The sequence below is a fragment of the Dryobates pubescens genome, chromosome 17, assembly GCF_014839835.1.
Source record: "Dryobates pubescens isolate bDryPub1 chromosome 17, bDryPub1.pri, whole genome shotgun sequence".
NCBI lineage: Eukaryota > Metazoa > Chordata > Aves > Piciformes > Picidae > Dryobates > Dryobates pubescens.
The window spans coordinates 17,119,843-17,147,569 of record NC_071628.1 but is presented as its reverse complement, the minus strand read 5'-3'; the positions used below and the strand labels follow the sequence as shown (position 1 = coordinate 17,147,569).

General features: G+C 38.2%; 1 protein-coding gene across 10 annotated transcripts in view; it reads right to left on the bottom strand.

Moving 5' to 3' along the window:
- Positions 1–27,727, bottom strand: part of TJP1 (tight junction protein 1) — a 188,113-nt gene that overhangs the window by 24,217 nt on the left and 136,169 nt on the right. For 9 of the 10 annotated variants that reach the window (XM_054169232.1, XM_054169227.1, XM_054169228.1 and 6 more), the window contains 8 exons: positions 14,983–15,039; positions 10,912–11,036; positions 10,617–10,719; positions 8,944–9,223; positions 8,287–8,390; positions 7,054–7,222; positions 6,573–6,717; positions 857–993 (listed from right to left, as the gene is read on the bottom strand). In XM_054169232.1, coding sequence (XP_054025207.1) covers positions 857–993; positions 6,573–6,717; positions 7,054–7,222; positions 8,287–8,390; positions 8,944–9,223; positions 10,617–10,719; positions 10,912–11,036; positions 14,983–15,039 — 1,120 coding nt within the window. Of the gene's footprint in view, positions 1–856; positions 994–6,572; positions 6,718–7,053; positions 7,223–8,286; positions 8,391–8,943; positions 9,224–10,616; positions 10,720–10,911; positions 11,037–14,982; positions 15,040–24,971; positions 25,009–27,727 lie in introns of those variants that run through there. The other variant, XM_054169231.1, reaches the window with a different exon arrangement.

Sequence of the window (27,727 nt, the reverse complement as noted above, 5' to 3'; positions counted from 1 at the left end):
CATCTTCCTAATCTTTCTGCCAAGTCCTTTTCTATACTGGCAAACATAAAGTTACTTTATTTACATCTTTTCCTAACACCACTGGAAAAAGGTCACCTCCTAAGACTTTTTCTTTAATTCTGGCTGCTGCATCAAATATTTTTCAAGCTTGAATGTGCTTTTTCTCCTTCTACCTAGCCTCTTTACAACAGCTCCCTCTAAACCTTCTGCATAGTTTCTCTTTTTTCAAGTGCCACTGAAGTGCCTCATTCTGTAACAAAAATCTTTTAAGTCAGCCTGTCCTGAACAGTGTCATATCACTGTATATATATTGCATATTTTTTTATTTTATTTAAGTATACCATCTAGCTTTTATCTGCTGCTCATCATTCCCTTGTGGAAAAGAGAGAAGAAATTGTGGTCTGGTTTTATTAGTTGTACTGCACTTGTTAAAATGCCTTCTTGCTCTTACGACTATAGGTTGGAAATGCTACAGCAACAAAGCATTTCGGAGTATTTTCAATTGTCTTCAGAACAGTAGCTCTAAACAGGCTTAACTACATCCTTGTTTAGATATAGTCTGCCTCTGGGAAATGACAGATTGTAACCTTGAGAAGTCCATATAAATCTCTACAAGTATCACCTAAAAACATAGCTCTGAACACTAAAGTTTGACCTCTATGTAATGGCCAGACTCTGCAAACTTAGGTTTCCTGGATCAAAACTCTAAATGAGATTGTGGTTATAAAGACTAGGGATTCGGAAATAAAAGTCATTAGTGCTCAGTCTAAGACTTTGGGAATCATTCCCCAAACATGCAATGACAAAGTTTTCATTGGTCACCCTTCTCAACACCATGGATAATTCATGTTTTCACCTGGGAGCGGTGGAGTTTGTTTTTCACTTCTTTCGACTGCCACCTCTTCCATAGTCTTAGAAGCATCATCTGTATTCTTCACAGGTGTAGAGACAGCTCCTGGCTTAGTTATTCTCTCATCTTCTCTGCTTCGAAGACTGTATTAAAAAAAAAAAAAAAGTTCCACTCTGCAGAGAAAATTGCTTCTATGACCTTTCATTAGCAAAGTTCAGGTTTGCTAATTACTATTTAGCAAGGTTTGGGTTTTAAGGCTATCATTAATAATTTGTAATGTTTTTTTTCCCTAACTTCATGTTAATAATGGACTTCTCTAGATGTGCTTATTTAGGAAGAGGAAGGACATGGCAAAGCAGAAATCATACGTATGTGCTACATACTGAAAGCTATACAAGAAATGGAGAAGCAAAAGGAAGAACAAAATGCAGTTAAAATGGTCTTTTTCTCACCCCCAGTCGAAATTGCATGGGTTTGGACTTCATTCTTTGGCTTTGCTGTGAGAAAGCTAACATATCTGTTCTGTTTGTGTGGCAACTGCCCCAGAAAACAAGTGATGCTAGAGTGGCTCTTGCTAGGGTGCAGAGACAAAAGGCACAACACAAAAACGTCCCTGATTTCTCAGTCTTCAGAGACAATGAGGCCTGCAATCCACAGCTACTACAAGAGTGCTTCTCATGCATTTCCTACACATGCTTCCAGTGTAAAACAGAAGTATGTGTAACAAAATTTAAAAAAACAAAACAAACAGCCTACAATAAAACCCCCCCACCCATCCAACAACCTTTTCCTTCAAGTGAGATTAACTACAGCTCAAAAGGACGGGTATTTTTATATTTTCCTATAGAGCTGCACCATGGAAGACTTGAACAAAACATACACTCTGTATCAAAATGTTAACTATTACACTCCATAGCTATCTGTTGAATAGCAACTCACTCAGTAGAATCAAAGCAGATGAACATTAATAATCAACTGGAAAAACAGAAGAATATATCAAAGAGGCAGTCTTAATTTCAGAGCATACACATTAGAGAGTCACGAGATGCTCAAAGTACTTACCTGCGAGCTAGCAAATAAGCACGGCTATGAAAATTATTTGAGATGAAACAGAAATCACAGCTTTTTATATAATCTCAGACTTAATTGCCAAGAAGGAGAAAAAAGAAGTTACACCTTCAAAGGCACCAAGGGATTGGTCCGTATGTGCAAGTCCATCTCCTCTCATAACAGAGAAGTCGGGGGGTGGGAGGGGTTGTGTGTGAAGGGACAAACTTTTCACTACCAGCAGCTAGATGGTGCTAACAGGCAATGATGAGTTCATTAAAAAGATGCTGAAGCCATTACATCTAGCAAAACAAGTAAGCATTTATCCTACTTCCTTCCCAAACTTATCCAATAAATATTTTCCTATTCATCTTTCAAATTTCTAGCTTATGTTAATTTGTAAATGATCAAGTAGATACACTGAAAGTTTATATATATTACTTGCAGCAATAAAGTACGACTGGACTCCTCATTCCCTTGAAAACAGTTCCTGGCTTACTAAACACAGATGCACACATTTAGCTATTTAAATACATACAAAATGTCTTCTAAACAAAAAAGTTCTGTAGCACTTAGAGCTGCAACTTATTTCCCTCCTCACTAGATTTTTAGGTAAAGAGCACTAGACAAGGAGATATTACAACTTTCCTATGAACCCTCTCCACCTGCTTCTGAGCACCTTCTAATACTTCACAGAAGCCTTTCAACTCACTGCTCTCTCTGGTTTGCTTTAAAAATAAGGCAAAACCCCTTCAGTTACTATACAAGGGGGAATTTCATTTTACATTGCCATTCCACAAAGTCCAAAACCACTACAATTTTAAGCTGTTTTATACCTGCATGTCAAAAAAGAGCGTAAATCTGGGAAAACACAAAGCTCTCAGAAACAGCAACTGAACTACAACTAATGAGAACACAGCAGAGAAGTGTCAGTTAAACAGCTGGATCAATACACTTCTGTTATGCATGTAGGCAAACACATCCTCCCATCTAAAATGCCTGCAAAAGGTCAGTTCTACTCCATGCAAGACAACAAAGTTCAAATGGGAAAAAGTTGACAGAAACACAATTATGATGGAACAAAAAGGAAGGGGGGCCGGGGGGGGGGGGATATCAAAACAGTAGGAGAGAAGAATTTTTCTTGATTTTGCTCAAACAGTTCAGTGAGCATTGGCTTTTTCACACTGCAAGACGATGCAGGAAACAATGTGATGCTGTCACTGGCTCTAGGTTACAAAAACTTGTTAAAAACTGACAGCTGTGCTTCCCAAAAGACAGAAGTGTTGTTCATCGTCTGCATTGTGACACTACTGTTTTAACATCCATGCTGTGTGGGACATCTTCACCTCACTTCTTCACTGCCTTTTTCTTTTTGAAAGAATAATTTCCAGATAACCTTCAGTCACAAAATGTACTCAGCTCCACAGTAGTGCCATCAACTGTCCTCAACAGATTGTCTGCAACACAGTTAGAATGTTTGCACAGAAAATTTTGAAAAATCTAAACATGCAGGCTCTTTACAAACTGTGTTTAGCACATCTCAAGCTGTTTAGCATGACAAAACAGAAAGGGCCAACAGGCATCTTTCTTAACACATTTAAACAGGGTCACTTTTTGCCCTATGTTACACTTTTCCAATTTGTTTTGAAAAAGGGAAGAAAAACAAATCCCTCATGCTATACCTTAATTAACAACTAAGTTATGGAAGTCAGCTTCATTCTTCCAGAAATAACCTGGCCATTCAGGGGGATTTCCTCAAGCTACCACGTCCTTCTGGCTGAGGCTGAAATACTGAACAAAATCTTGCCACTCCAGTATGCAAGTGAGGAAGGCAGCATACCAAAGAGTTTTGAAGTCAGAGTTCTTTCCACTGGTAAAGGGGAGCTCAGAGACAGAATTTGGCAGGCTTGCCAGCACATGGCTGGAAATGCCACTTTTCCAGATGGGTCACACCAAAAGCTTCTCTGGTTCAATCTGTTACTGCTAACAGTAAGACCAGAAAGTAAGAAAAAGCATATATGGTATCTTCTTCCAAGTGCCTTCCAAATTTGAGTGTCTTTGCTCCTTCCAGCTTTTTAAGCACAACTCTTAAGACATTACACAAAGTCACCTTATGTTAGCTGACCTTCTATATTTAAGATACATTTTTCTTCTGCCTAAACAGTTGTTCTGCATATCTTCAAAACTACATGCATCTTTTAAAACTATACTTAACCTTTAAAATATGATCTGCTCAGAGAGTCCCTCCACAAAGACAGGACACATTTGTATCTTATTTCACTTAGTACCTACTTCAGTATCATCTGGCTATAAATTTCCTGAGTCTCCAGGGTTCTATCTGGAGATTTCCAAGATTCATTCTCTGCATTCTTTTCAAGACTGCCTAGGAATAATTAACAATCCTCCAGAAGTGGAAAGAAGGAAAGAACATAAGTGTAATTAGTCCTTTTCAGTAGGAAATTAAGAACATGTTCTAGGATTCTTGAGTTTCAGAAAGACTGTTCAAGAGGTTATCTGTGAAGTTCTGGACTAAAGAAAACTACTAGTGCTATTTAATGTCTTTACAGAAAGTTCAAGTAACAACTGCCATAGAAATCCCACGTAGAAAATCCAGGAAAACTGCAGGCACACTGGTGCATGTACCAGTATGGAATACTGAAAGATGGAGAAAATAAGAGACCAGACTCCAAAGCAATACTGGAGCAAGTCTATCGAGAGATTTCTGTACTCAAGTATACACCTAAAAGCCTCAGTCTGTAGTCAAGCTTGTATGAAAGGACTAAGAGGACTGCCCTGGCATTTCTCTCCTCATTAACATACAAACACTTGGCAGAACAGGGTCTAAATAAAGACTGGTTATCTGCAAAACATTTTAAAAGTCCTCCTTCAAGCGCAGTTTGGGGACTTCCTGTACCTTTTCTTCCTCAGTCTGCTGATAGCAAGCTTTTTTTTTTCCCCTCTACTCTCTGCATTTTCTTTAAGAAGAAAAAAAATCTTAAAAAATGAAGGAGTTGCAACCACTTTGCTGTTACGGCAGACTCAAACTCATACAAAAAACCCTGCAATAAAAAGCTGCTTCTAATATGTTTTTTCTTTATGTGGCTCAGGGCCTAGACTTTGTAATCTTGAAAGGGATATGTCCAACAGGAAGTCAACCCACACCAGGCAGCCCTTGTTCATAAAGTAGATATAGCGGATGCATTCAGAGTCGAGATAACTTCAAAGTTCCTTCTCAGGAAGGATTTCATTCTTCTGACAGTGTAATTCATTGAGAGGAAGTGGCCATCTACCTAAAACACTGCAATAGGACGGGAAAGAACTGACACTAGGGTAAGTCAGTCAGTTTCATTTTTATGGTGGTGTGGGGTTTTTTTGGTTCCTCCCTCCATAAGCCATTCACACAGCATGTCCAAGAAATGAATTCTAAAGTGACCTCACAACCATGACAATCAAATCCCTGCATCTGGGACTCTGCTCTTAAGTTTTTCTTATTGATATGGAGCTCCTACTTGAAAATAGAACTTCCATGTCATATAGTCCCTCCAAAATAACATACTCACAAGAGAAGCATCTGCAATCCACAACCCCAAACAGCTGTACATGTGGGTAAGATCAGTTTTGCAGATCTACAAAGCCTTAAAAGACTAAAAAATCTTGAACGTGTAAAGTTTTTCCCATGGGCAAATAGTTATTAATAACCAAGCAGGCATATCTTAGCTTTATGGAACAGTTAATTGCATTTCCCCACATACCCCCCCCTTCTGAATTTTTGACAGCATCTAAAACTCTTCAAATGCAGGCTTTTAATTTGGAATTTGCAATTCTAACTTTTGCTCCATCATCTATGAGCATCACAGATAATTTACCTTCATGAGACTGTAAACTTTTATCTTATAACTATTAAGTACAATCTAAAATCCAACATTAAAGTTATGTTTTAATAGATTTGAATGCCATTAAAAAAAAAAAAAAACAAAAACACTATGAAAATGCAGAACAGGATAGATTTATATTATTCAAAACTACAGTTTCAGATAGCAGAAGAAAAAAAACTCCAAACCATACAATGGGTTAATTTTATCTGAATTCATACAAAATCAGATTTGCATACTTCAGTATTATCATCAATATCCTACTATCAAGTTCAACTATTAAAAGCCATATTCCAAAAGGTAGATGTGCTGTGAAACACACCTTATTTTGTAGGAATTCAGCAAACTCAGAGACATAAAGTCTTTGAATGCAGGTTAGTGAGAAAAAACAAAAAGCCTATACCTAAACAAGATTTCAACAGGTTTACCCAGGTTAGACATGCAATAGGAACTGTGCTACCAGTCATCTCAAACACCTTTGCAGCTGACTGCTTTCTAATCCCAAAACATAATTGCACATGCATCAGTAAGCTGTATCACAGACAAATTTACACTGTCATTCATATAACCAGACTATAAGATTACGTTTAAAGGAGTGATAACACTGAAGTTAAAGGTTCTTTCTCTTAAAGTCTAAGGAAATCTGGACCATTATTAGCTGCATCTCTTTAGAGGAAGAATGTCGTATTACTTATTACCACAGTTGTGCATCACATTTGTAACACTGAACATATTCAAGCATTCCTACAACTTATATGTCACATTAAATAGTTGATATAAAAATAATACAATGCTGCCATCACCTGCCGTTGCTGGGCTGCTGTGGAGAATGTCTGGAATGGTCTGAAGGCTCTGACCTCTGGTCAGGAGATCGTGAACGACTGCGGCGGGGCCTGTCATGTGATCGGTTGGAATGATCTGATGCCAGCGACTGAATTTCTGAAATGTCTGTTAAATAAAAGTTGGGTTTCCATGAAATGATTGTAATTAAAATGGTGGTGTGACCTGCTCAAATGGAAATAAGCTTTTGTAGAGAAATTCTATGGAGATGTTAACTCTATGTTTATTATTTCAAAACTTAATATTCCTGAAAGAGCAACTGCAAGAACAGGGGCTGTATCTTTTTCTCTGCTATTTTTGGCAGTGTGGATTTCAACCACATTCAAAGAATTTACCCACATGACAGTCTCACTCCCCACCCTCTCATCCCATTTAGGTTTCTCACATCTTCACAACACAGGGAGTTTTCTTCTCCCTTTAGAAATCAAGTTTCTTTATACTCACCATCTCTTTCTGAAGCATTAGCGGAGTGAATACTGTCAGAAAGATCGGGGACATTCAACAGAGTAGCTCGTTCATCTCGCTGAACAACCATCTTCAACTTGCCTTTTGACCTTTCTATTAGTGTTTTTGCATCTGCTAAGGACATATTTTCTGTCACTGTGCCATTTATCTGGAACAGAGTAAGGAAAGAGCAGATACAAACTTACTCAAAAAACAGTGACAGTCCAGTACAGATAGTGGCTTTCTGTCCAATGGTATTTAGAAATTCCTAGAGGTACTTGATCAGAACCACTAGACTAAAATTGAAGACCACTGGGCTCACTCAAACGATAATATATTGAAAGATGAAAATAATTTTCTAATATAAAGCCTCTAATACTAACACTTCTTAAATAGTAGTTATGATTTTAGAACCGGCATTGCTAGAGCAAGGAATGGTACCTTTTCCTGCACCAGCACATTTAAAACAGTATCTTGAAATAAAAACTTGGCAACTAAAAATCCCTGGATATACCGATTTCTGCAAAACAACCAACCAAATTAACCTGAAGCACATTCTAGTGTTTCTGGAGAAAAAGAACCTAAGGGAAGACCTTACTGCTCTCTACAACTGCCTGAAAGGAAGTTGGAGAAAGGTAGGGTCAGCCTCTTCTCCCCACTAACAAATGATAGAACATGGGGAAATGACCTCAAGTTGCACCAGAGGATTAGGTTGCATATTAGGAGAGACTGCTTCACTGAAAGGGTTCTCTAACACTGCAATAGGTTCTATTGGCAGGTGGATGAACTCCCCATTCCTGGAGGTGTTATAAACACGCAGAGATGTGGTGCTGAGAGACATGGTTTAGCTGGATAATGGCTGGGCTCAATCTTACAGAATCTTTTTGGTTGGAAAAGACCTTTCATTCAACAGCATGATTCCACAACATGATTTCCACATTGTATTGCATAACTAAGCACACGGGAACAAAACCTCACACTAATATACATGTTTTCTATTACACATTTACAGTGGGCACTGTCTGAATAGGGCCTGGGAAACAGTATCAAAACCACAAAGGCTAATAATTTTTATTTTCTTAGAAATGCTGTCTTATGCTTCTATCTCTTGATCCTTGAAATAATATAAATACATCCTCTACTAGCAATAATTATGCTATTAAGAGACACTTAATTCTAATAACAGTTGTACCACTAAGTTTTCCTTTCAAGCACCACCACCATTTACTATACCTTCAGTACAACATCGCCTTCCTGAATATTGCCATCTCTGGCTGCCAGGCTGTCCTGCGATATTTCTTTCACAAATATGTGGCTTGCCAATCGTAAACCATACTCTTCATAGAATAGCAATAAAAAGAAAAGAGAAAGCTGATGAAGCTACAGTAGGAAGCAGAGAGGGGTATCAAAAATATACAGCACTGCTTTACACAGTATTTACACTGGAAATAAGAGAGTGACTTTGGCACATGATGAGCTACAGTGAAATTACACTATAGATTTACTGTTGTATCAACCTCTCATCTGACTGTTCCTGTAATCATAGCTGTTGGTCAATACCTTTATTTATATGCTACCTAGAATTTTCCTGCTTTCAAACCAAGCAGACACCAAAGAATCAAGCACATAGGACTACATAGACACAATTGGGATTTGTTTACACTGTAACACTTTACCCTTAATTAGGCCCATGTGTTTTGGAATAAGAAAAATATCACTAGAAATACAACAGCCAGTTTTAAGTTTTCAGCCAGATATTGGCAAAAGGGCCAAGTGACTTTAACAGCACTGTTCATACAGTACAGGAATCCCTTCCCACAACATTGTCTGAAGCACTTAACCTTTAAAACAGCAGCAAAAGTCTTAGCAAGAGAATTACGTGTCAGTTACCTTCATTTTTTCTTGACTTCACCAGTGTTACTTTGGTAGGTTTTGCAGGCTGACTGGATGTAACTGACCTCCGGTCTGATCTCGGTGATAAGCTTCTCTCTCTGCTAGCGCTTCGATCTCTTACCCAACTCTTCTCATGCCTTCTGTTGGCACTTGGAGCAGCACGGCTGCTTCTTGGATCACGTATCTCTTCATCATAGCTGTCATCCTCATTGTCAGACACTGGTTCGGGTTCTGGCCGAGCCACAGGAATCTGAATTTTCTTCATCCTTCGGATAGTCTACAATAAAACACTAGGTATGAGCCTTTGGTTGAGTAACACTAATAGCATTACTAAATGTCAGAAGACAAGCTAATCACCAAACTCCAGAGAAAATATACAAACATTTGTGAGTGCTCTAAATTATTACAATCCTCAAAATTCTATTCAGCTAATACAAGATACCTATTAATAGAGACTCCCAGAAACCTGGTGGTTTAGGGTTTTTTTTTTCCAGTTGGTTGTTTTTTTCCCTTTGGAGCGGGGTATGTTTGTTTAACCCCTTTTTGCTTCTGTGGAATTGTCAAAAGGATAAGAATAACATCCATCGTAGCACAACATGATATTATGTCTTCAGAGCCACATATTTGAATGCCCTCTCTTTGCTAAAACCCACAAATCAGTTACTAGCACTGCTAAAAACTTCTTTTGCTAACATGTAATCTAGTGTATACTCGGTGTATTATTGACAGTGGTTCTCCTCAACTTTGAAGCTTCCCAATCTTCCAAAGCAATGTTTATGCAAACCAGAGGAAGGAGAATATTCCTGCCGAAAGTTCAAAGCTGGTTTGTGCTAATTTAGGCAGCTGTTTACAGAGTAAGACCCAACCTGGTTTAGAGTTTTATTTGCCATGTGTTAGGGTACTCAACTAACTTGTAGTTTTCATTCCTTGCTTTTCTTTACATAAAGCTATACACCAAATACTTAAGATGCTGAAAGCCTGGCACAACTCACACACATGATTTTGCATAAACTTTAAAGAATTCTTGTATCTACCAATCCAAAACATGACACAGTTTATTGCAACTGTATTAAAACATGCAAGAGCACTGGAAATCTGTCAGCACAAAAGCTTTTTTAAAAGCCCGAGCCGTCTTCCTTCATTAAGAAACTGTTAAACATTGTGCATTTGTGTTCTGGCTTTTGTAACATCAATCCCAAAACTTCTACAGAAAGCTGGATTGCTACCCTTTAGTGATGTTCTGTTTTGCAAAGTTCAAAAGCCAAACACTTTGAATAAGCCTACAAAATTATAGGAGTTAAGGTAATTATACTTTATGTTGGCAAACTGTTTACTGAGCATAAAAAGAACTATGTCAGTGCCTGAACAGCAGATAAAGCACTTTAGCATACACCAGCCTTTGAAAAACTTAAAAGAAAGCAAAGAAATACTAGACACAGCTGAGAACTGAGTTTTTGTCAAACTGAGCAAAGCTTTACCTTAAAGAAGTCTGAAGTATTATGTACTACTTCACCCAAACATTATCATTCACCTTTAAAAAAACCCCAAACCTTGTGAGTGCCACATGTCATGATAATCACTTGAACCTGAAGTAGCACACATACCAGCAGCAATTCTGCTCTGTAACCACAGAATTTCAGTAAACTTAAATCTTTAAGATGTTCACTTACAATTTTGGCATTCTTCCCACTTTTCCTCAGCTGCTGAACAGCAAACGCGTGCTCAACATTATCCATTGAAACTCCATTAACCATTGCAACACGGTCATTTTCTCTAAATGAAAAACATCACAATGCACACTATAAATACTTGATGTCAAGGGGGAAACATTGGGGAATTAGTGTCCCTGAATAAGCAACATATTACAGATAGCCACATTAACAGCAAAACAGCTGGAATTTTAAGCTACCACTGACACCAATGGATGCCCCCCACATCAGAATCCCGGTACAGCCTGGCACTTACTGTAGCAGTCCTTCTGCTGGGCCTCCTTTCAGCACATCAGAAATAACTATTGATGTCTCACCACTCTGGAAGTGAGGATTATCTCTTCCTCCAGATATTGCAATACCAAATCCAAATCCAGGGGCCTATAATGTAGCAAAAGAAATATTTTTACTTTCTGTTACTCTAATAATATTACAGTTCACATTCCTGTGAGAAATATAGAGTCCCACGGGATGAATAACTTCTTGAAAGAAACAAGGATCAATAGTACCATGCCACACTGCACTCTAAGAACAGGAGAGATTAAAGACAATTTTAAAAATACTTTTACAAGGCACAGAGTTTCAGGCTACCTGATTTCTCCCAAGAGCAAAAGATTAGAGTTGCATTTGCATTTTTATGGCCTGGGCCTCAGGTGGTCACCAGTTAGACCTCAATCTTCAGTAAGCACAACACACCATACCACTTTAAGATACTGATTCAAAAGCGTATCACTTCCTGCAACACTTTCTTTGAGGTTTCACATCAGGGTATTACCCAGCCTGACCTCACTTAGTTCAGGAACTGACAGGATCACAGCACACAGTAGTATGACTGCAGGCTCAGTTCTTAGGAGTAATACCAAGATCACTTGTACCATTAAATACATCAAAACCTTGTCAGCACTTGCGAATCATCTGCATCTTAACAAAAGTAATTTGCTTCAATCTTTTCCCTCTAGGGTGACCTGCCACTACAGCAAGGTCAATGCCTCTGAAAAGTTATTCCTGTTAGATATTTCAAGATACAACAATCATGCCTTTCTGCCTGGAAGCAGTGAGGGTGGGAAACAAGCTTTCTAAATATAACTGAATCGCAAACTATCTAGCTCTTCTATCACTGCTCACAAAACATTGTGAGAAGGATATTACCATTTAAATACTCAAGAATTTATTTTGAAATTTTCAACTATCATCAGGTGTGAGTCAATTCCTCCTCTCCATTTCACACAGCATACATGCCATGCTGGCAGACTCAGCCCTTTTCCAGACTTCTCAAACAAACATGACCCAGCTTTAGCAATGAGTTTCATAACCTTACAGTGACAGCAGAAGCAACATGGCAGTCTGCATCTGGCTGTAAGACACATGACGTTCAGTTTTGTGGACAGTAATTGCTGTTCAAAAAATTTGTTTCCTATTTCTCCCCAAAACACAGATCATGAAAAGATGGTCCTGATTTAGCCTATAAGCACTGAATGAGACGATACAGCACTAAAGCAAAGATTTGGAGATCCACTGTTCCAAAATTTATTTCAAGAATTAGCACATGCTATTGCCAAGTATGAAGAAAATAAGTTTGGCTAACAAAGAAAGGTAGACCTTACTGCTTCTTTTACACTAATTTTAATTCATTAAAGGAAAACTGGATGTATTTTCAAGATATATTCCAGACAGATCAACCAAAAGTCATGGCTGGGATTCAAGAACTACTAAGCAAAGCATTGTGGCATGCAGAAATACAGTCTAAAGAACCATGACAATTTATGACCAGAGCTGAGGTTTTCTTTCAGTTGTATTTTTAATAGCTGACATAGAATATTTACTAGCCAATCAAGCACGTAACAAAACACTCTTTCAAAACAGTAGTATTTCCCCTTACCCATGCCACTGCTTTCAGTTTTCTGTTAATCTAACAGAGATCAGTTTCCACCATATTTGGGTGGGGAGAAGGGAGTTAATAACAAAAGCATTTATGTCAAACTTCATTTAAATCTCCATCCTTCCTTACACCATAAACAAACAAAACAAAAAACTTTTCTGGGTTCTGCAGTTGTGAAAAGAAACAAACACAGTCATCAGGCTATGGCCAGCAGAAATGTAGAACGTCACTGCAAACATTATCTTGGTGCTTGGCACTGTTTTTTTAGAGTGAATTTGCAAAACTAATCACCAATATTAAAATTACTAGCTTCCTAGTTCCATGTTTTTCTCCAAGAAGCCCTGAAACACTGCAGTCTCATACACAGAGAGCAGTCAAAAAACCCACAAATCAGATCAAGGCCTTCTAATCATAAATCAAATTAATAAGAAATAATCCAAATAAACCCCTCAATCTTCAGGAAACTTGAGGAGCTCAGATTTCTTACAGTAAACCTCAGCCTACTACATTTATTTTTATTCTGCTGCCTACCATCATCAGCAAGATAAATGGTAAACTGAACTACCCTCGGAAGACTGAGCCTAGCTCCTAGTCCTTCCTAGTCTAGTCCAAGTCTACTATTTTCTAGGTATCTTTGAGGATAACTGAGATCAGGATGTATTTCACTCCTCCTGACTAAATTCTATTTAATTCACTTGATAGTCTAACACTTTGAGAATGTCACAAATAAAAAGCAGAATGAAAAACCCCACAAGTAAATATGCACTCACTTTGCTAAACCCTCTTCCCACTGCTAATAATACATTCAAAGCACTCATTTGCTGAAATGTTATAATATGAGTTTTGATTTTGTTATCTGGCACATAGAAAATGCTCTGTGTCTTTAGCTGGTTAAATTCATGCTATAAAAGTTATTGACAGTACATGCCATCAGCCTTCAACATCTAAATTAAAGATATTAAAACAAAAATTAACCCAGTACAGTTGGCCCAAGTTTGGCACATCAAATACCATAATCAAAGTCATATTCAAATCACACTTCCCTTTCTATACTATACAAGGACTTCCGAATATGCTGCACACACAACCAAAGACAAAATTTCTAGTTCCTATTTAAAATTTTGTTCAAGGTAATAACACTGCAATGAAACTTGCCATTTTAAGGTTTCACTGCTATAATTAACTAGAGAAATATTCCCTTCAAGAGAAACCAAGCTATCATAAAGTCTACTAGCAAAACTTGTATCTTTATAGTATTTTGTTTTCTGAAGACGAAACAGAACATGTGTAATCAGTAACAAGAGTGAAAAACTTAAGCTGGTACAGGTTCCAGAGATGACTGAACAGCTGCAAGAAGAAAACATAAAGGGCAATTACATATAGAAACAATACTTCTTGCTCAAGAACTTGACCTAAAAGTTTTTTGAAGCTTAACAAGTAGCCTAGATGAGTATCACTACAGATTTTTTGTTTTACTTACACTTCCGTTTAAGCACATGCTTGCAGTTAGAGATAGCACTTTGTTAAGACAACATTCTGGTCAAACAAAGCATAAATGCTCTCTTCTCAAAAGGGCAGGTACTAAACCAGTTATTTTGAATTAACAACACTGAACTTATTAAAACCAACAGAGAATCAGCATTTTATCAGACTCATCTATTTACACACATTTTTAGTCACAAAGGTTTTTTCATCTGGTCAGTGCTACAACTCTAAAATGCCTTGACTGTATGCCAAACAATTCAAGGCAAATAATACAACTTGCTCCCCAGAAAAAAACACACTCCTGTGCACCTCCAGTTTGCTGGAATGAATACAGCTATTTGGGCCATGATTCCACAGCCACTTTGATACTAAGCTGCTGCCAGAAATTACATCCCACCCTCTTCTAACTTCCCCTAAGCAACTTCTTCCTTATTGCCGTTCTTGTACAGCATCACCAGAAATCAGTTTAAGAGGAACCCATGTAAGAGTCAGCCTAAATGAGAACAAATGCTCTATTTACACATTCCTAGCACACACTCCTTTGTGTAAGGTGTACAAATTCACAAATTTAAGAAAGTGGCAAATAAGGTAGTAATGAACATGTTTGTTTATGCTTAACTACATTGTTTTAAGCCCCTGCAAATGAAGTTTTGTAACATTTGAGTATAGTTACAGCACAATCATTAATGACCACTTAGATTTCTGACTACTTTCAGGTAGGTACAGAAGCAATATAAAGCTTTATTTCTGGCATAGGTATTTGTAGGCAGGCTTATCTCTAAAACCCCAAAAAACCAAAATGGAGCTACCATCAAATGGAGCTTTTACAACACTTCTAAATTTAAACAAAGGAATATGACAGTTTCCTTTTCTTTTACTTCCTGACATCTGGCATTTTCCTATTGTTTTCAAAAGCTACCAGTATCCTGCTCTAGGCGCACACAACCGATTGTATGAACTTACCCTGTGAAGAGTCACTGTGTGTTGTTCCCATATAGCTGTTTCTTCCATTGTTGTGCTCTAAGGAGAAAAATAAAACAACAGAGATTAGACTTTGCTGTCAATAGCTGTACTACACAAATGTATAGTGACACAAACAGAACCCTACACTGACCAGTAACATTAATATTTATATTGAATAGCTACAGAGAAGCAGGGCTGGCTCATTTGTTACACACTTCCTGTCTTTTTATGTCACATCTGACCTTCCTGTCCTCCTATGGAAGGGAGCAGGGGAAAGAACAGGCAAAACAGATTTCTAATAATTATGTGTTTCAGAACTTGAAGTTATGAAGTAGTTTAAAGGGAAAGACTACAATAAGCATTTGTGATGTAGGCTCTTTTGGTTGTTCATTATGCGTACAGTAAATGAAGCTGGTCCAAAGCCCTCTTTTGGTTTTCCACTGTGATCGCTTGCATTTATTTCATCCTTGTGTGAACATTCTCCTTCTACTTGTTCTAACTGAACGTAGATTGCCACTAATTCATGAGTACCCAGCTATAGATTACAGTATCTGTGCTACTGTATTATGTATACAGGTCACATTTAACAGACTCCCCAGTGAGTTTAGTGGGTTTGGTGAACAATAGTACTGCAGAAATAAACAAGGTCCTCTAAGGGAACTAGATTAAACAGTAACATTATGACAATATTTACATACCTGCATTTCTGCTTAAAAGAGCAGACACTTGCACTATTTAATGTGCCACCACAAGCATACACTGGGAAAAGGGAAGATGGCACGAGTGAAGAGAAGCTATCAGAGCCAAAAAGCTTGAAAACATACAGAAAGACAGCAGGAAAAATATACCCAAAAGCATGAAGTCTCCTGTTATCCTGCTGCTGTATTATCTACCTTCCCAGAGAAGAGTGAACAGTATTTTACTCTATACACTCCCTCCTCACAAGCAAGTAATGCAATAAAGAACAGAGTCAGAACACAAATGTCTGCAACGAGCGTTGTTTTTTCCAAACGTACTTTTACTTTGTTTCAGTTACAGTAACTCGGCCACTACAACAAAAAGTACTCTTCACTTGCCAGTTCTGTGTTATAACAGACCAGCAGCAGTGTTTACTCTCACTATCACCCTGAAAGCTTTATCTGATTTCATAACATCATAATTTGCAAGCAGGTTTAAAAATTCTTTTCATGACCCTGAAAAGCTATGAGGTTTTTACCTCTACTCTTGTGTTCAGTGATTAGGATGTGCTACATTACTGCTCATTTCTCTTTTAGGGGTTCACTTCTCATGAAAACATTGGTGCAACTTAACTGGAATATATTTCATTCAAGCAGCTTGCCCCCCAGTCTCCAATGTTATTTCTTGGCATTACAAATTGATTCAGCTCTACCTATGAATTAAGTTATTTCTCTGCACCTTTTTAAAAGCACACCTAATATATTAAGCCAGTAATGATTTACACCCAGAAAGCCATCTTTGAAACAAAAGAGAACATTCTGCTTGCTGAACGGTTAATGAATACTGATTTTCTTCCCTATTTCTGATGCTCTCATTCTGTCTTCATTTTGGCCAAACCCTCTCAGGCTAAACATCTCATCAACAAGTGAAGAACTATCTTTGCAAGCAAATTTCTAAAAGAAAAGTTCTAAGTAGCTCCTGTTGGGGAGGTTAGAGGGGAAAAAAAAAAAAGTGCACCAGGAATCCAATTAAAAAACTCCAACAGTCACAAGTCACATTTTAATTGAAAGAGGTTGCCCTATTTCTACCTGCTATGGTCAAAAAACGTTAACCCAACTGGCTCCCTCAATGCATTTGTTCTGGCATCACAGTGCAGGTACAACATTCCATTGACAGTTGGAGGCACTTTGTACAGCTATTTAGCTAACAAGGTACCAGATTTCAATGGCTCCAAATTCCTGTGCCTCAGTGTTGGAGCTCACCACACAGGACACGGCACAAACATCTGGTTCTGGATATGGCGGAGACTGATAAAATCCAGTTTAACCAGCTAAGTACTGCTCCCACAGGATCTGGGAGAACTGGCAATCCCAGAGTCAGAGCAGGATAAGATAATGAAACAGCATTGCTTAGCTAAGCAATGACCATGAAGATACTCCTGAGAACTGCAAAGACATAGTAACTCACAAAAACTCAAGACAATCCCTCCCCCCCACCCCACTCCCACCTGCAAACTCACCAGCTGTCATTTTTAATGTCCCCCTCCTCTGTAGGAGCTCAGTATCTCTATTTTCCTTAGTACTTCTGCTTCATTTTCTTGCTCACGCTATCTCCTCTACTTATCTATTGCTATCACCTCCCCTAGATTTTACTATTATCTTCATTTCAAATTCACAAGAGTAGGAAAACATCAGATATCCATTAGTCAGACAGCAAACTAAGTACTGTGTTATTTTCATTCTTTCTGCATGTACAAACAGCCCAATCAGGAACAGTGAACAGAGTTCAAAGGCAGCTTGAGGTGAGTTGTTGGTTTTGAAACAAACTGCTTATGCAAGTTAGTTTCTCATCTGTAAAGAACTGCATTCACTTATAAAAGACTGAGATAGCTGATGAAGACCTGTGAAGGTACTCACTCTCCTTAGCACTGACAACTGAGGCAAAACTACTAGCCTGTGCTACCATCAACTGAGGTCCCTCCTGGGATGCTCTTAGACCACATTTTAAGTGCTATGTTTTTCGTGCAGCATTTCAATTTCAGTAGTCTTGTAAGGACTTAATTCCCAGGGCTCTATAAATGGCAAACACTGCTTGTAATTAAGGGGTACAGGCAGACAGTGTAGGCCTGCAGCAATGGTGCCAGCCCTGCTGACTGCTGGTGCCAAGCTTGGTACACCCCAAGTAATGTTAACCATAATTTTAGGTGAAATCAAGGTGACTTTTCAGGAGTCGGCAGGAACAACAAATACAGCTTAACAATCCAGAAACTGGGAATATGAGAACACTAACATACTACACTAAGGTACTACTGAAGCCTAGGGCTAGATTATCTTAACAGAGAACATTAAGTATCTTCAAAATGGAAGTGTGCTATTAACAGCATTTGTACTGTGCAAACTCCAGATTCTGTGTCTATTTTACCTATGGTTCTCCACATTATTGAAGGAGAACTACAGTGTTATGACTTCAGTGGTGGAAAAAAGATTATATGTTCATGCTTTATTGAGAGTTTCCTTAAGTTCATCTTAAACACCTTGATATACAATTAAGAGCTTTCTCAGCTCTGTATATGAGTGGGCATGGGGATTTTTTTAGTATTTAAAGGATAAAGTTATACAAGAAGTCACAATTTGTCAATATAGCAGTAATACAAGTAATCAGAATCCTGGAAATATAACCTCTTGTTAAACTATTTCATCTTTGAAGTTGCCCTGAAAGAAACATGGAAGTACACATTTTTTCCAGAAAGCTCCCTTCATAGACTAAACACTCACTGTATTTATTCCCTGCTTCTCAAGGGCTAGAGTTTTAATTTTTCAGATTTTAAAACATGCCTTTTCTCATACAATTCTTACATGTTTGTCTGAGCAGGCGCACATACATAAGACAATTTCCCCTCAGAGACCAATTTTATGTTTATGCAGCAAAATTTTTTCTTCAAGCATCATGAAAGGGAAAAAAAGCATTGCTGGCTACCAGGTTCGAGAATGCAATCATGTTTGGAAATAGTCCTGCTCAATTTACCCCTACTGCAGTTGGAAAAGACGTGGAGCAGCATCAGCACTGGACCCACCCACAGCCATAGAAATTAGTGTAACTAAAATAATGCAAGGTTCCTGAAGTACCTGATAGGGTAACACCTGACTTCTACACCTAGAAGAGCTCATATTACAGCTAAAACTCCCATGTGTTCTTGAAGTCAAATTCAGAATAGTTTCTCAATGTTTATTCACATACCTAAGGGAACTTAAAACAAGGAAGGTCATTCTTCTACTAACTATACTGCATTTGGAGGAAGTATACCAAGAATTGTAAGTTCCATTTTAAGCAACTGTTTGCTCAATTATGTCTTGACTTAGGAGGTAAAGGAGTTTTTCATCACCTTTTCTCTTAGTAAAATTCAACATCTATTTCCCTATAAATAGTATTAAATATCTACTGTTGTTAATACATTTTCACACATTTCTCACCGAGGACGATTTTCACAGGCAGATTTTCAGTTTTCCCTCTGGACAACACAAAAGTAACTTGCCATGGGAAGCAATAAAGTACTTTTAGTATCTTCACAAACCTCGTTTTATGGATCAGCATAGACAGCTATCCTGCAGACCATAAAATGAAACAACTGCTACCTTAGGGGGCATTCTGTTTCTGTTCTTCACAAAACACAGTAGAGAGGGAAGCTGTGACAGATCTAGGTCCCTGCTCTAACACTTTCAATCACAGCCAGAAACAACTACAAGAAACTGAATGACCAAATAAACTCAAATATACAAAGAACACCATCTTTGTTCCAAGCTTGAATCCTCATTTTGTAACTTGTGTTACTTCCAATAAATGCTGGCATCAAAAAACAGTCCTAACTGTCCTGATAAATCGTACAACCTTGAGAAATGGTTTTCTTATTCGAAACTTGAAGGAGAAAGAACTCATAAGAGCCTCTAGCAAAAGAAGGAAGTTTATATCTAGGGTGCGCAAGGCATAAAAATATCTGATATATCTTGATGCATTACTACTTTGACTTCTAAAATTAATCTTCAACTGTGCATGAAGTGCACTTCAATAGTAAAATGCTGTTGAACTTCAAACTTGAAAATAGTTAAATGTAGAATCAATACATTTTGATTGCGCTTGTGAGAACAAGCATTTAATGTTCTTATCATAACTGTCATTTTCAATTGTTACAAGAATTTCTGCAGGTTTGTTGGGTATCTAGGGGATGATTTTTATCCCTACACAGCATCTTTCAGCACTCATTTGTAGCAGTGCATTTCCAACACTGACCAAGACAACTTCCTACTGATACCTTTGTTACCACCATCTTACATTGCAAGAAATTCCAACTGTCTTATCACAAAAGCCTGCAGCTGACTTGCAAAAAATGAAAACAAAAAAATTCCATTTTTCCCAGTTGTTCTGTTTCTCTGCAATTAGTGCACCCAGGACAGAATCCTATTATGAGATTGCTTTTATTGATTTAAACAAGAGCATTGTCTTAGATAGTCATAATACATGCAATCTACCATATCTATTCCAGAGTATCTTAGAAACATCAAAGCTGTTTCAAATACTAGAAGCCAACTACTAAAGCAAGCATAGCCAAAGAGGAGGGTACTGCAAGGCAGAATAAATGCAAACTGCCTACTGCTAAAGCTAGCTGCACTCAGAATTGTGCAGTAATTTTGCAAGCAGGCTGTATCCTTGTTTTTCCACTTAATCATCTCCTTGCAAGGAGGAAAGACTGTTTCCCTGAATGTATTTTTCAGAAAGGACTCAAGGGACATCAGACAGATGAGCTACGGGATAGCTGCAGAAACAAACATGTACCTGATGCAATTCGAGTATTGCTTTTATAAATCAATGCAAAGTGGAGGAGAAAACACCTACTACAGCATTCTCTTGTGAAATCTGTATGGAAAAAATAAGAACGTCAAATCATCACTAATATGAAGCTAGTCTTTAGTCTCATTTTCTGTTGCACTTTACATCCATGAAAGTGACACTGACAATCTACTTTTGAAGTAGAAATATCAACCTTATTCTCTCACACGGATATATAAAAGCACAGAAGTAAAGCAGTGCACACTGCCCTCCTTCCCATTTCATACATGGCATGGGTCCCAAGCTCAAGAGTTCCACTCCTCCCAAACACTCTGTATTCAAAAGGCCACCTCATGTAAAGCCCTTTTAAAGACAAGTTATTAAAGCTGATCTTCAGATGACAGCATACAGTTTAAGGTAAAAACAAACAAACAAACCCCACAACCACCACAAACAAGGCACAGAATTCTCAACACTCCACATTAATAAAATTCACTTAATTTTACTTAGACCAATCCAGAAGTACGAAGCCTCTACTGTAATCAAACATACATATTTGCTAATGGAAAGATGACTTCCAGAAACAGCAACCCTGAGAAGAAAAGCTAGAACTAAACTTGATTTTATATATAAATTCATAATTGTTATGCTGCTTCACCATTCCACTCAATTTCCCCTATGCTTCCACAACCACACACTTCAGACATATTTGCTCAGATTTCTGCACGCTATTCTCTCCAAAGTAAAACATAACAAACCCACTCAGTATTTAACTAATCTCATGTAATACCCTTTTACAGCATTGCTCCAGAATAGCCTCTCAACTCCAAGCCTCACAGATCACAAACAGCTCTGATTCCCTGGGGCCATAAAATCTTTTTTTTTCTTTTTTTTTTTTTTTTGGTTGTTGTTGTTGTTGCTGCTGCTCAATACAAAAACCAGTAGAGCCTCCTTCTCTGAACAAGAACATTATGCAGAAATTTGGAGGCATATTGCATTTTCAGTGAAACAACTACCTACTGGATTATAGATGCGGTTACATCTGAGTATTTATAGAAGTGTTTATAATACTGGCCTAGCGAATATCATTATCCTGGAACAGCAGAAGGCAGCAAAACAAACCAGAATATAAGTCCTAAATGCTGTTACATCTCAAATGATCTTAGGTCAAGCTAGCTCAGATGAAGAGTGTCACTCGAACACTCTGGTAACAGTATCAGCCAGGAGCAAAGCAAAGCTTACTAGCGTCATGATCTCCCAAGGCGTGGGAAAACTGTGCTTCAGAATCTGGGAGCCCTGTCCGTTTTGCTTCTTTCCATTTTGCTTTCCAGCTGGCAGTGACATCATCTAGGATCACAAACTCCAAAGTGTTGGCAAGGAACATTTCACAGATCACTACTCCAGGCCAGCATGCTATCAAAATGGAACTAAAATCACAATGGAACAGAAAGACTAAAAAGTCAAGTCATAAGCCACGTCTCTGCACCCAAGTGGAATTGCCAATGGGAAGTACACACAGCATGCATTTTGCTTTTGGTTTAAGTCATTTCCCTTCTATACTGACCCAAGTCAGTATTATCAGGATTTAAAGATTCTATTCTAGAATTAGAGCATAGCTTTCAATACACAACTGAAAATATTCACCTTTATTTAGAGGTTGACTTCAGTTCAGATCTGAATTTCTTCAAATCATTTCAAAACAAAGAACTTGCACTGATATTTTAGTTCATTACATCTCAGGAAGCAGCTTTAAAAGCATTTCTAGGACAATTAAGTAGTACACACCACCCTCCTACTAATTTTGATTCTTAAAAATACCCCCACCTCTCCCTCATTACCATGGTCAAGTGTTAATCTTCAATATATCGTCATTTCTGCCTTTACCAGTTCGCCATCAATTCATTTCAACTCCACTGGCATCAGATGCCAGTGGCCTGGTTTGTAAGCCAGCCCTTAATGTAAAAGCTCAAGCTAGATCCTCACTGTTCAAGTAAAATAAGATCTATTGAAGTACACAAATAAAGCTCATTAAAGCATACACAGCCATGGCCACAGTTTCACAGCAACTGACACAGCTTGGGATGCGAAACTCTAATCGGATATTAGCTGCTTGGTTGGTTTGTTTTAAAGACCTGGGGGTGGTCAAAATGATGCTGCAGCATGCCCAGAGAGATTGTGGAATCTCTGTCCTTGGAGATGGTCAAGACTCAGCTGGACAAGATCCTACCTGCTGTAGGTGATCAAACGTGGAGCATGCGGCTGGACTAGATCTCCTGAGCTGCCTTCTGGCCTTTCTGTTCTGCAATTACTCTAGAAACCAGATTTAGTGAGAACTGCTTTGAGCAGAGGGTTGGACTAGCTGATCTCTAGAGTCTCTTACAACTTCAATTACTCTGTGATTCTATCTGTCACATTTCTAGCACACACCCAAAACCAAACCCAGTCATCCAACCACAGACACAGCCTCCATTCCTGCTCTTACAAGCAGCTTGGTGTTACCATTTTATCACTTAGTTAAGAACATTAGTTGGATATCTTCCAGTTTGTTTTTCACTTGGGGGAGGAGAAGAGCATAGTATCAATACCACAGAAAACTAAGTCATACTTTAATAGTTTTATATGGGAAACAAGTCACACAGACATCACTTTAGCTTTTTCATTAAAAAATAAGGCAAAAACACTCACAAATGTAGAGATATAGTTCCCAAAAAATTACCAATATGAAGTTGGACATCATAGTAGCAATCAAAGTATCCAAGCACCTTACATTAAGCCAGAATGCCTCTTACATTTTCTAATTCAGAAAATTCCAGAGTAGTTACCAAGCAATGCACCATGTAAATTTAAGATGGGTAGTTGCAGGTACTCTGAACATGCCCACACTGCCTTTTGCCCACTAGAAGCAGCTGACATCTACTTCTGTGGCTATAGAACTCCAGAGTTAATTTCTCCCTGAATCCAACTAAGAAGAAATATGTCACTTTGTGCCGTAAGATTTTGTCTTTTTAGAGGTACACAATTTGTCTGAATTTCAACCAAAAATTCCCAGTAAGAAATTGTGTTAAGTTTCCTTCCCTATTCTGAACAACCACACATCCAGATAGCATTTCTGCCCACCCCCCATTTGAATCAACATCAGTTCAGAAAATTCAATTTTAGCAGTCACATGGCTGCTATAGCACCTGCAGAACACATTACACTTGTAAGCCCACATTAACTTCACATATTAAAAGGAATCAAGTTGGAAGACAAGGTCATCAATACAGGAGATTAAAGAAGAGATGGTGAGTAACATTAAGTATCATAGCTCTTGGAAACAGTAGCCTCTTTGGTTAGAAAATTGTGACTTAGTCAACAATAACAAACTGGGTTAAAAAAACATGTAACAGGGAACACAACAGGCTGTTTTGTGCCTGCCTGTTTTTTTTCTTCTTAAAAGTGCAGTGCTTGGAAGTTGAGACAGGAAGAAAGAGAGTACAAAACTCCACAGCAGTGAGGGAATGAGAATGAGAGCAGCATTGCAATACTGCAGGCCTGAGACTTGGATGGGGGCACAAGGCAAAAAACACTACAGCAGTGAAAAACTTTAGTGTCTCTGACAGACTTATTCAGCTATCAGCAAGAAAAACATACCTGAACTTTCTTACCAGGCAAGTATGGGAAATGGAAAACACATTTTTCCTCTGCAAAATGGACTATCCCCATCCAATTAACAATACCTAACCAAAAAATACTCATTTACCTAGTCTTCCAAAATACGTACCTCGAAGGTTAAGAGGTATCTGTTACAACAGGCACAATCTAATATACTTTGACACTCTACCTGACAACAATTGCCTCCCACTCTCCCCATTCATATGGATGTGACTGTGCTTCAGAATTTTCTTCCTGAAAAGTTTCCTTTCTAAAGCTAACATATTAATTATGTGACAATTGTTCTTGCATCCAGTTACAAAGATGAGTAATATAGCACTAACAGAACTCAAAACCAGGTAGTGTTTTAAGTTAAAGATGTAGAATGAAAAAACTTTAAGAAATACTCATTAATATCACTCAACAATATAGAGCAGGGGACAAAAAAACCAAACAAAACCACTTTTAAATCTTTCTGCCATCCTTCTTTATACCAAGCCATTACACTTCATTCAGTAGCCCAAAGACCTACAGATGAACTCCCACATCTCAAGAAGTATATTTAGTCCTCTGCACCCTTTTGTTTTGTGTCCAAGTAATACAAATTTGTTTAAATTATCCACTACTAATACACATGGTGAAAAAGGACAAATGTGGTCTGGGAAAACGGATACGTCATTGCAGTAGTTGCATGAACCAAATGAGCAGGTGCCGAACAGTGTGGCAGAGGTAAGACACCGCAGCCAGAAAACTTTAAACAAACTATTCCGTCAGAACAAATGACCATCAGGCGGCTGCTGCTTGACAATGCAAAGGGTTAAGGAGCAACAAAAGACAAATTTAAAGCTGCTACTCACCCTCAGGGCACCGTACCTCCTTTATTTGCTCAGAGTGGCTTTGCAAATAAAGACATCAGTTGGTGGTGCCTTTCTTGATACGGAAAAAGCAGGCAAGAAGAGAAGCTTAACAAAATAAAGCTTTTTTGGTGGGTTATTCACTGACTATGAAGGTAGAAGCATCAGCTATATAACTACATAGATGCAGTAACTTTCACGTTCGTACTCTGTAATCTGCTAAAGCAGCTAAAAAATTGCTTATTCACAGCCAGTTATAGAGTGAGATTTTTGTTTTATAAAGCTTAAACGTCGCTATAGGATTAAATATTTGAAAGACAAGGATACTTCTTTGCAGAAGGACACAGAGCAGCAACAGGGATGCTCTTGCCACTAAAAACATGCCAGAACCATCTTTTTACTCCCATCATAATTCACCTTTTTAAAATGCAGCAGTGAAGCCAACCCCATTGGGGAGCCAAGAGTGGACAAGCGGCAAGAAAAGCAAGCCTGAGATACCATCCAGCACCAACAGCTGCCCTGACGAAAATCCTCCTCTTACACTTATTAGCAACTATCTCACCACTGTCTTTCTACACAACCTTTTCCAATCTGCAGACCTCTTAAGAAAAGCTGGATGCAAACAATCTCTTAAGCAGCTATGAAAAGCAAGCTTTTAAAAAAAAGTGTGTTCTGATTCTTTTTTTTTTTAGGGGCGGGGGGAGAGAGATGTTTGATTTTCTCTTTTGTAGACTGCACCTCTACCTGCACTCCAAATAACTCTAAGTTCCCATGAAAGCCAGGCTCAAGAACTCTACCAGTCATTTCTCTCTCACTAAGTAAGGAGACAGCATCCAGCGTCCTTCTCTTCGAAATGCAGTGTAGAAGAGACATTGGCTGCAGCCACCAGTACAGAGAGCAATTAACAAGAGGTTTTACATAGTCTTCGAATTGAACTCCGTAGGTATTCAGATTTACACAACTATGGAATCTCTTTCTTGCCTGCTCACACAAAGCAGAGGAAGGGACAAGGCAATTAACTAAGACACTCAAGACCATTAATGGTTGACCATATCACAACTTCCTAGCAGGATGTTCCCTTTATACACACAAAGCAAAACAGCACATTTCAAAAACAGTAAAATGTCCTCTTTGCATGAAGAGTCATGTGGTAGACTTTCAATTATTCTGACCATTATATGGAAACTAACACTGCATTTTACATAAAACTTGTGTTCAAATTTATAAAGCCTTTTAAGGAATTACAGAAAATATCAATCTTTCAGATCAAATAGGCCTTACTTCTGTAGTTTAAACTTCACCTTCCACTTCCCTAATGGAGTATTTAAGGTGATAAAAAACCACAAATTATGAATAAAAGCACAGTTTCAAAGAGGAAAAAAGCCACACCCAGAAAGCCAAAGGTTAGCCTTAAAATGGTTGCAAAGCTGCTTTTGTATTTACATCAGCAATTAAAAATAAACTCTAAATGGAACAATCTGCCTCACCAGCAACTATAACCACATGACACTAGCTTCTCACAATATTTCATGTATATTGAGTTTATAGGACTACATTTTTTACCAAAACTGCACGATGTCCATTCATCACCACTCTGGAACACACATTCCCAAATAGGCAAAAAAAACTGTGTGGGCAGAATGACCAGGGCTATTTTAAAATAAGCCTTGTACTACGTCTAGAACTGCATCTTCTAGCTACCTGGAACCGTATTTAAAACCAAACCTAGCAAACCCAAAGCCCTTAAATAAGGGCAAGCTTCCCCTTTTAAAAAAATTGTTCTGATTGTACTTAAAAGCTGCAGGAGTAAAAACTACAACCTGACATTCCAGTCTGTGAACTGAAAATCCACTCAAGTTTACACAACCTTTACCTGACCCCTTTAATACCCCATATAAAAAGTAGCTCCACTTAACTTCCACATTCTGAATGCAATACATTCCAAGAAAACTAGAAATAACTAGAGTAGAAAACCTTCCCTACCTGTTACCTTATCTCTTTAAGCTACACATTCTAAAGAAAATTAAGGCTTTAATTGACAAACATAATGATTTGAAGAGTGACAAAGTTCAAAAAGAAGAAAGCAAGCAGAAAATCCCTCTTAGACCCACTTCTCCCCTCTGCATGCATTTGTTTACACTGCTGCATTTTACTCTTCTTTTTGTGGAACAGATTTGAGCTAATCAACACTAGAAGTGCTTCTACAGTCTCCCTCTACTTAAATCAGTTCCTTGACTCTTGAGGGGGAAGGTGCATATCCAGTCATTTAATTCCACAGCTAAACCCATGGTTTTACAAGAACAGAACTTCACTCCATTTCTGGGTTTTGTAACACGTTCTGGCTCTTGGATGTTCCTCATCACCAGCAGTCCAAACATAAGGTATGCTATTGGTATCTGCAAGACACCAATTTTTGTGACAACGCATGGTCCGACAACACAAGGCAACACAGAAAACATACTTAAAAGCTCATTCCCCATTCCACCTCTGCTTCGTTTCTTGCAACTACACAGCAAACTAAGGACATATTTTAGCAGCCCAACTGCGGAAATACATCCTAAGTCAAGAACATTAAGGTTCCATGAGTATGGCCCAACTACCAGTTAGCACTGTCACATTGGTGCCATTTTTCCTTGACACTGCACTATGATCTTCAAAGTCTGCACTCCCAAGCCAAATTTACTCTCCAACAGTGCAGATCATTGATGGTATACTGTACTGATTTAAGTATTGAGACAATAGGCCCTGCAACACCCCAC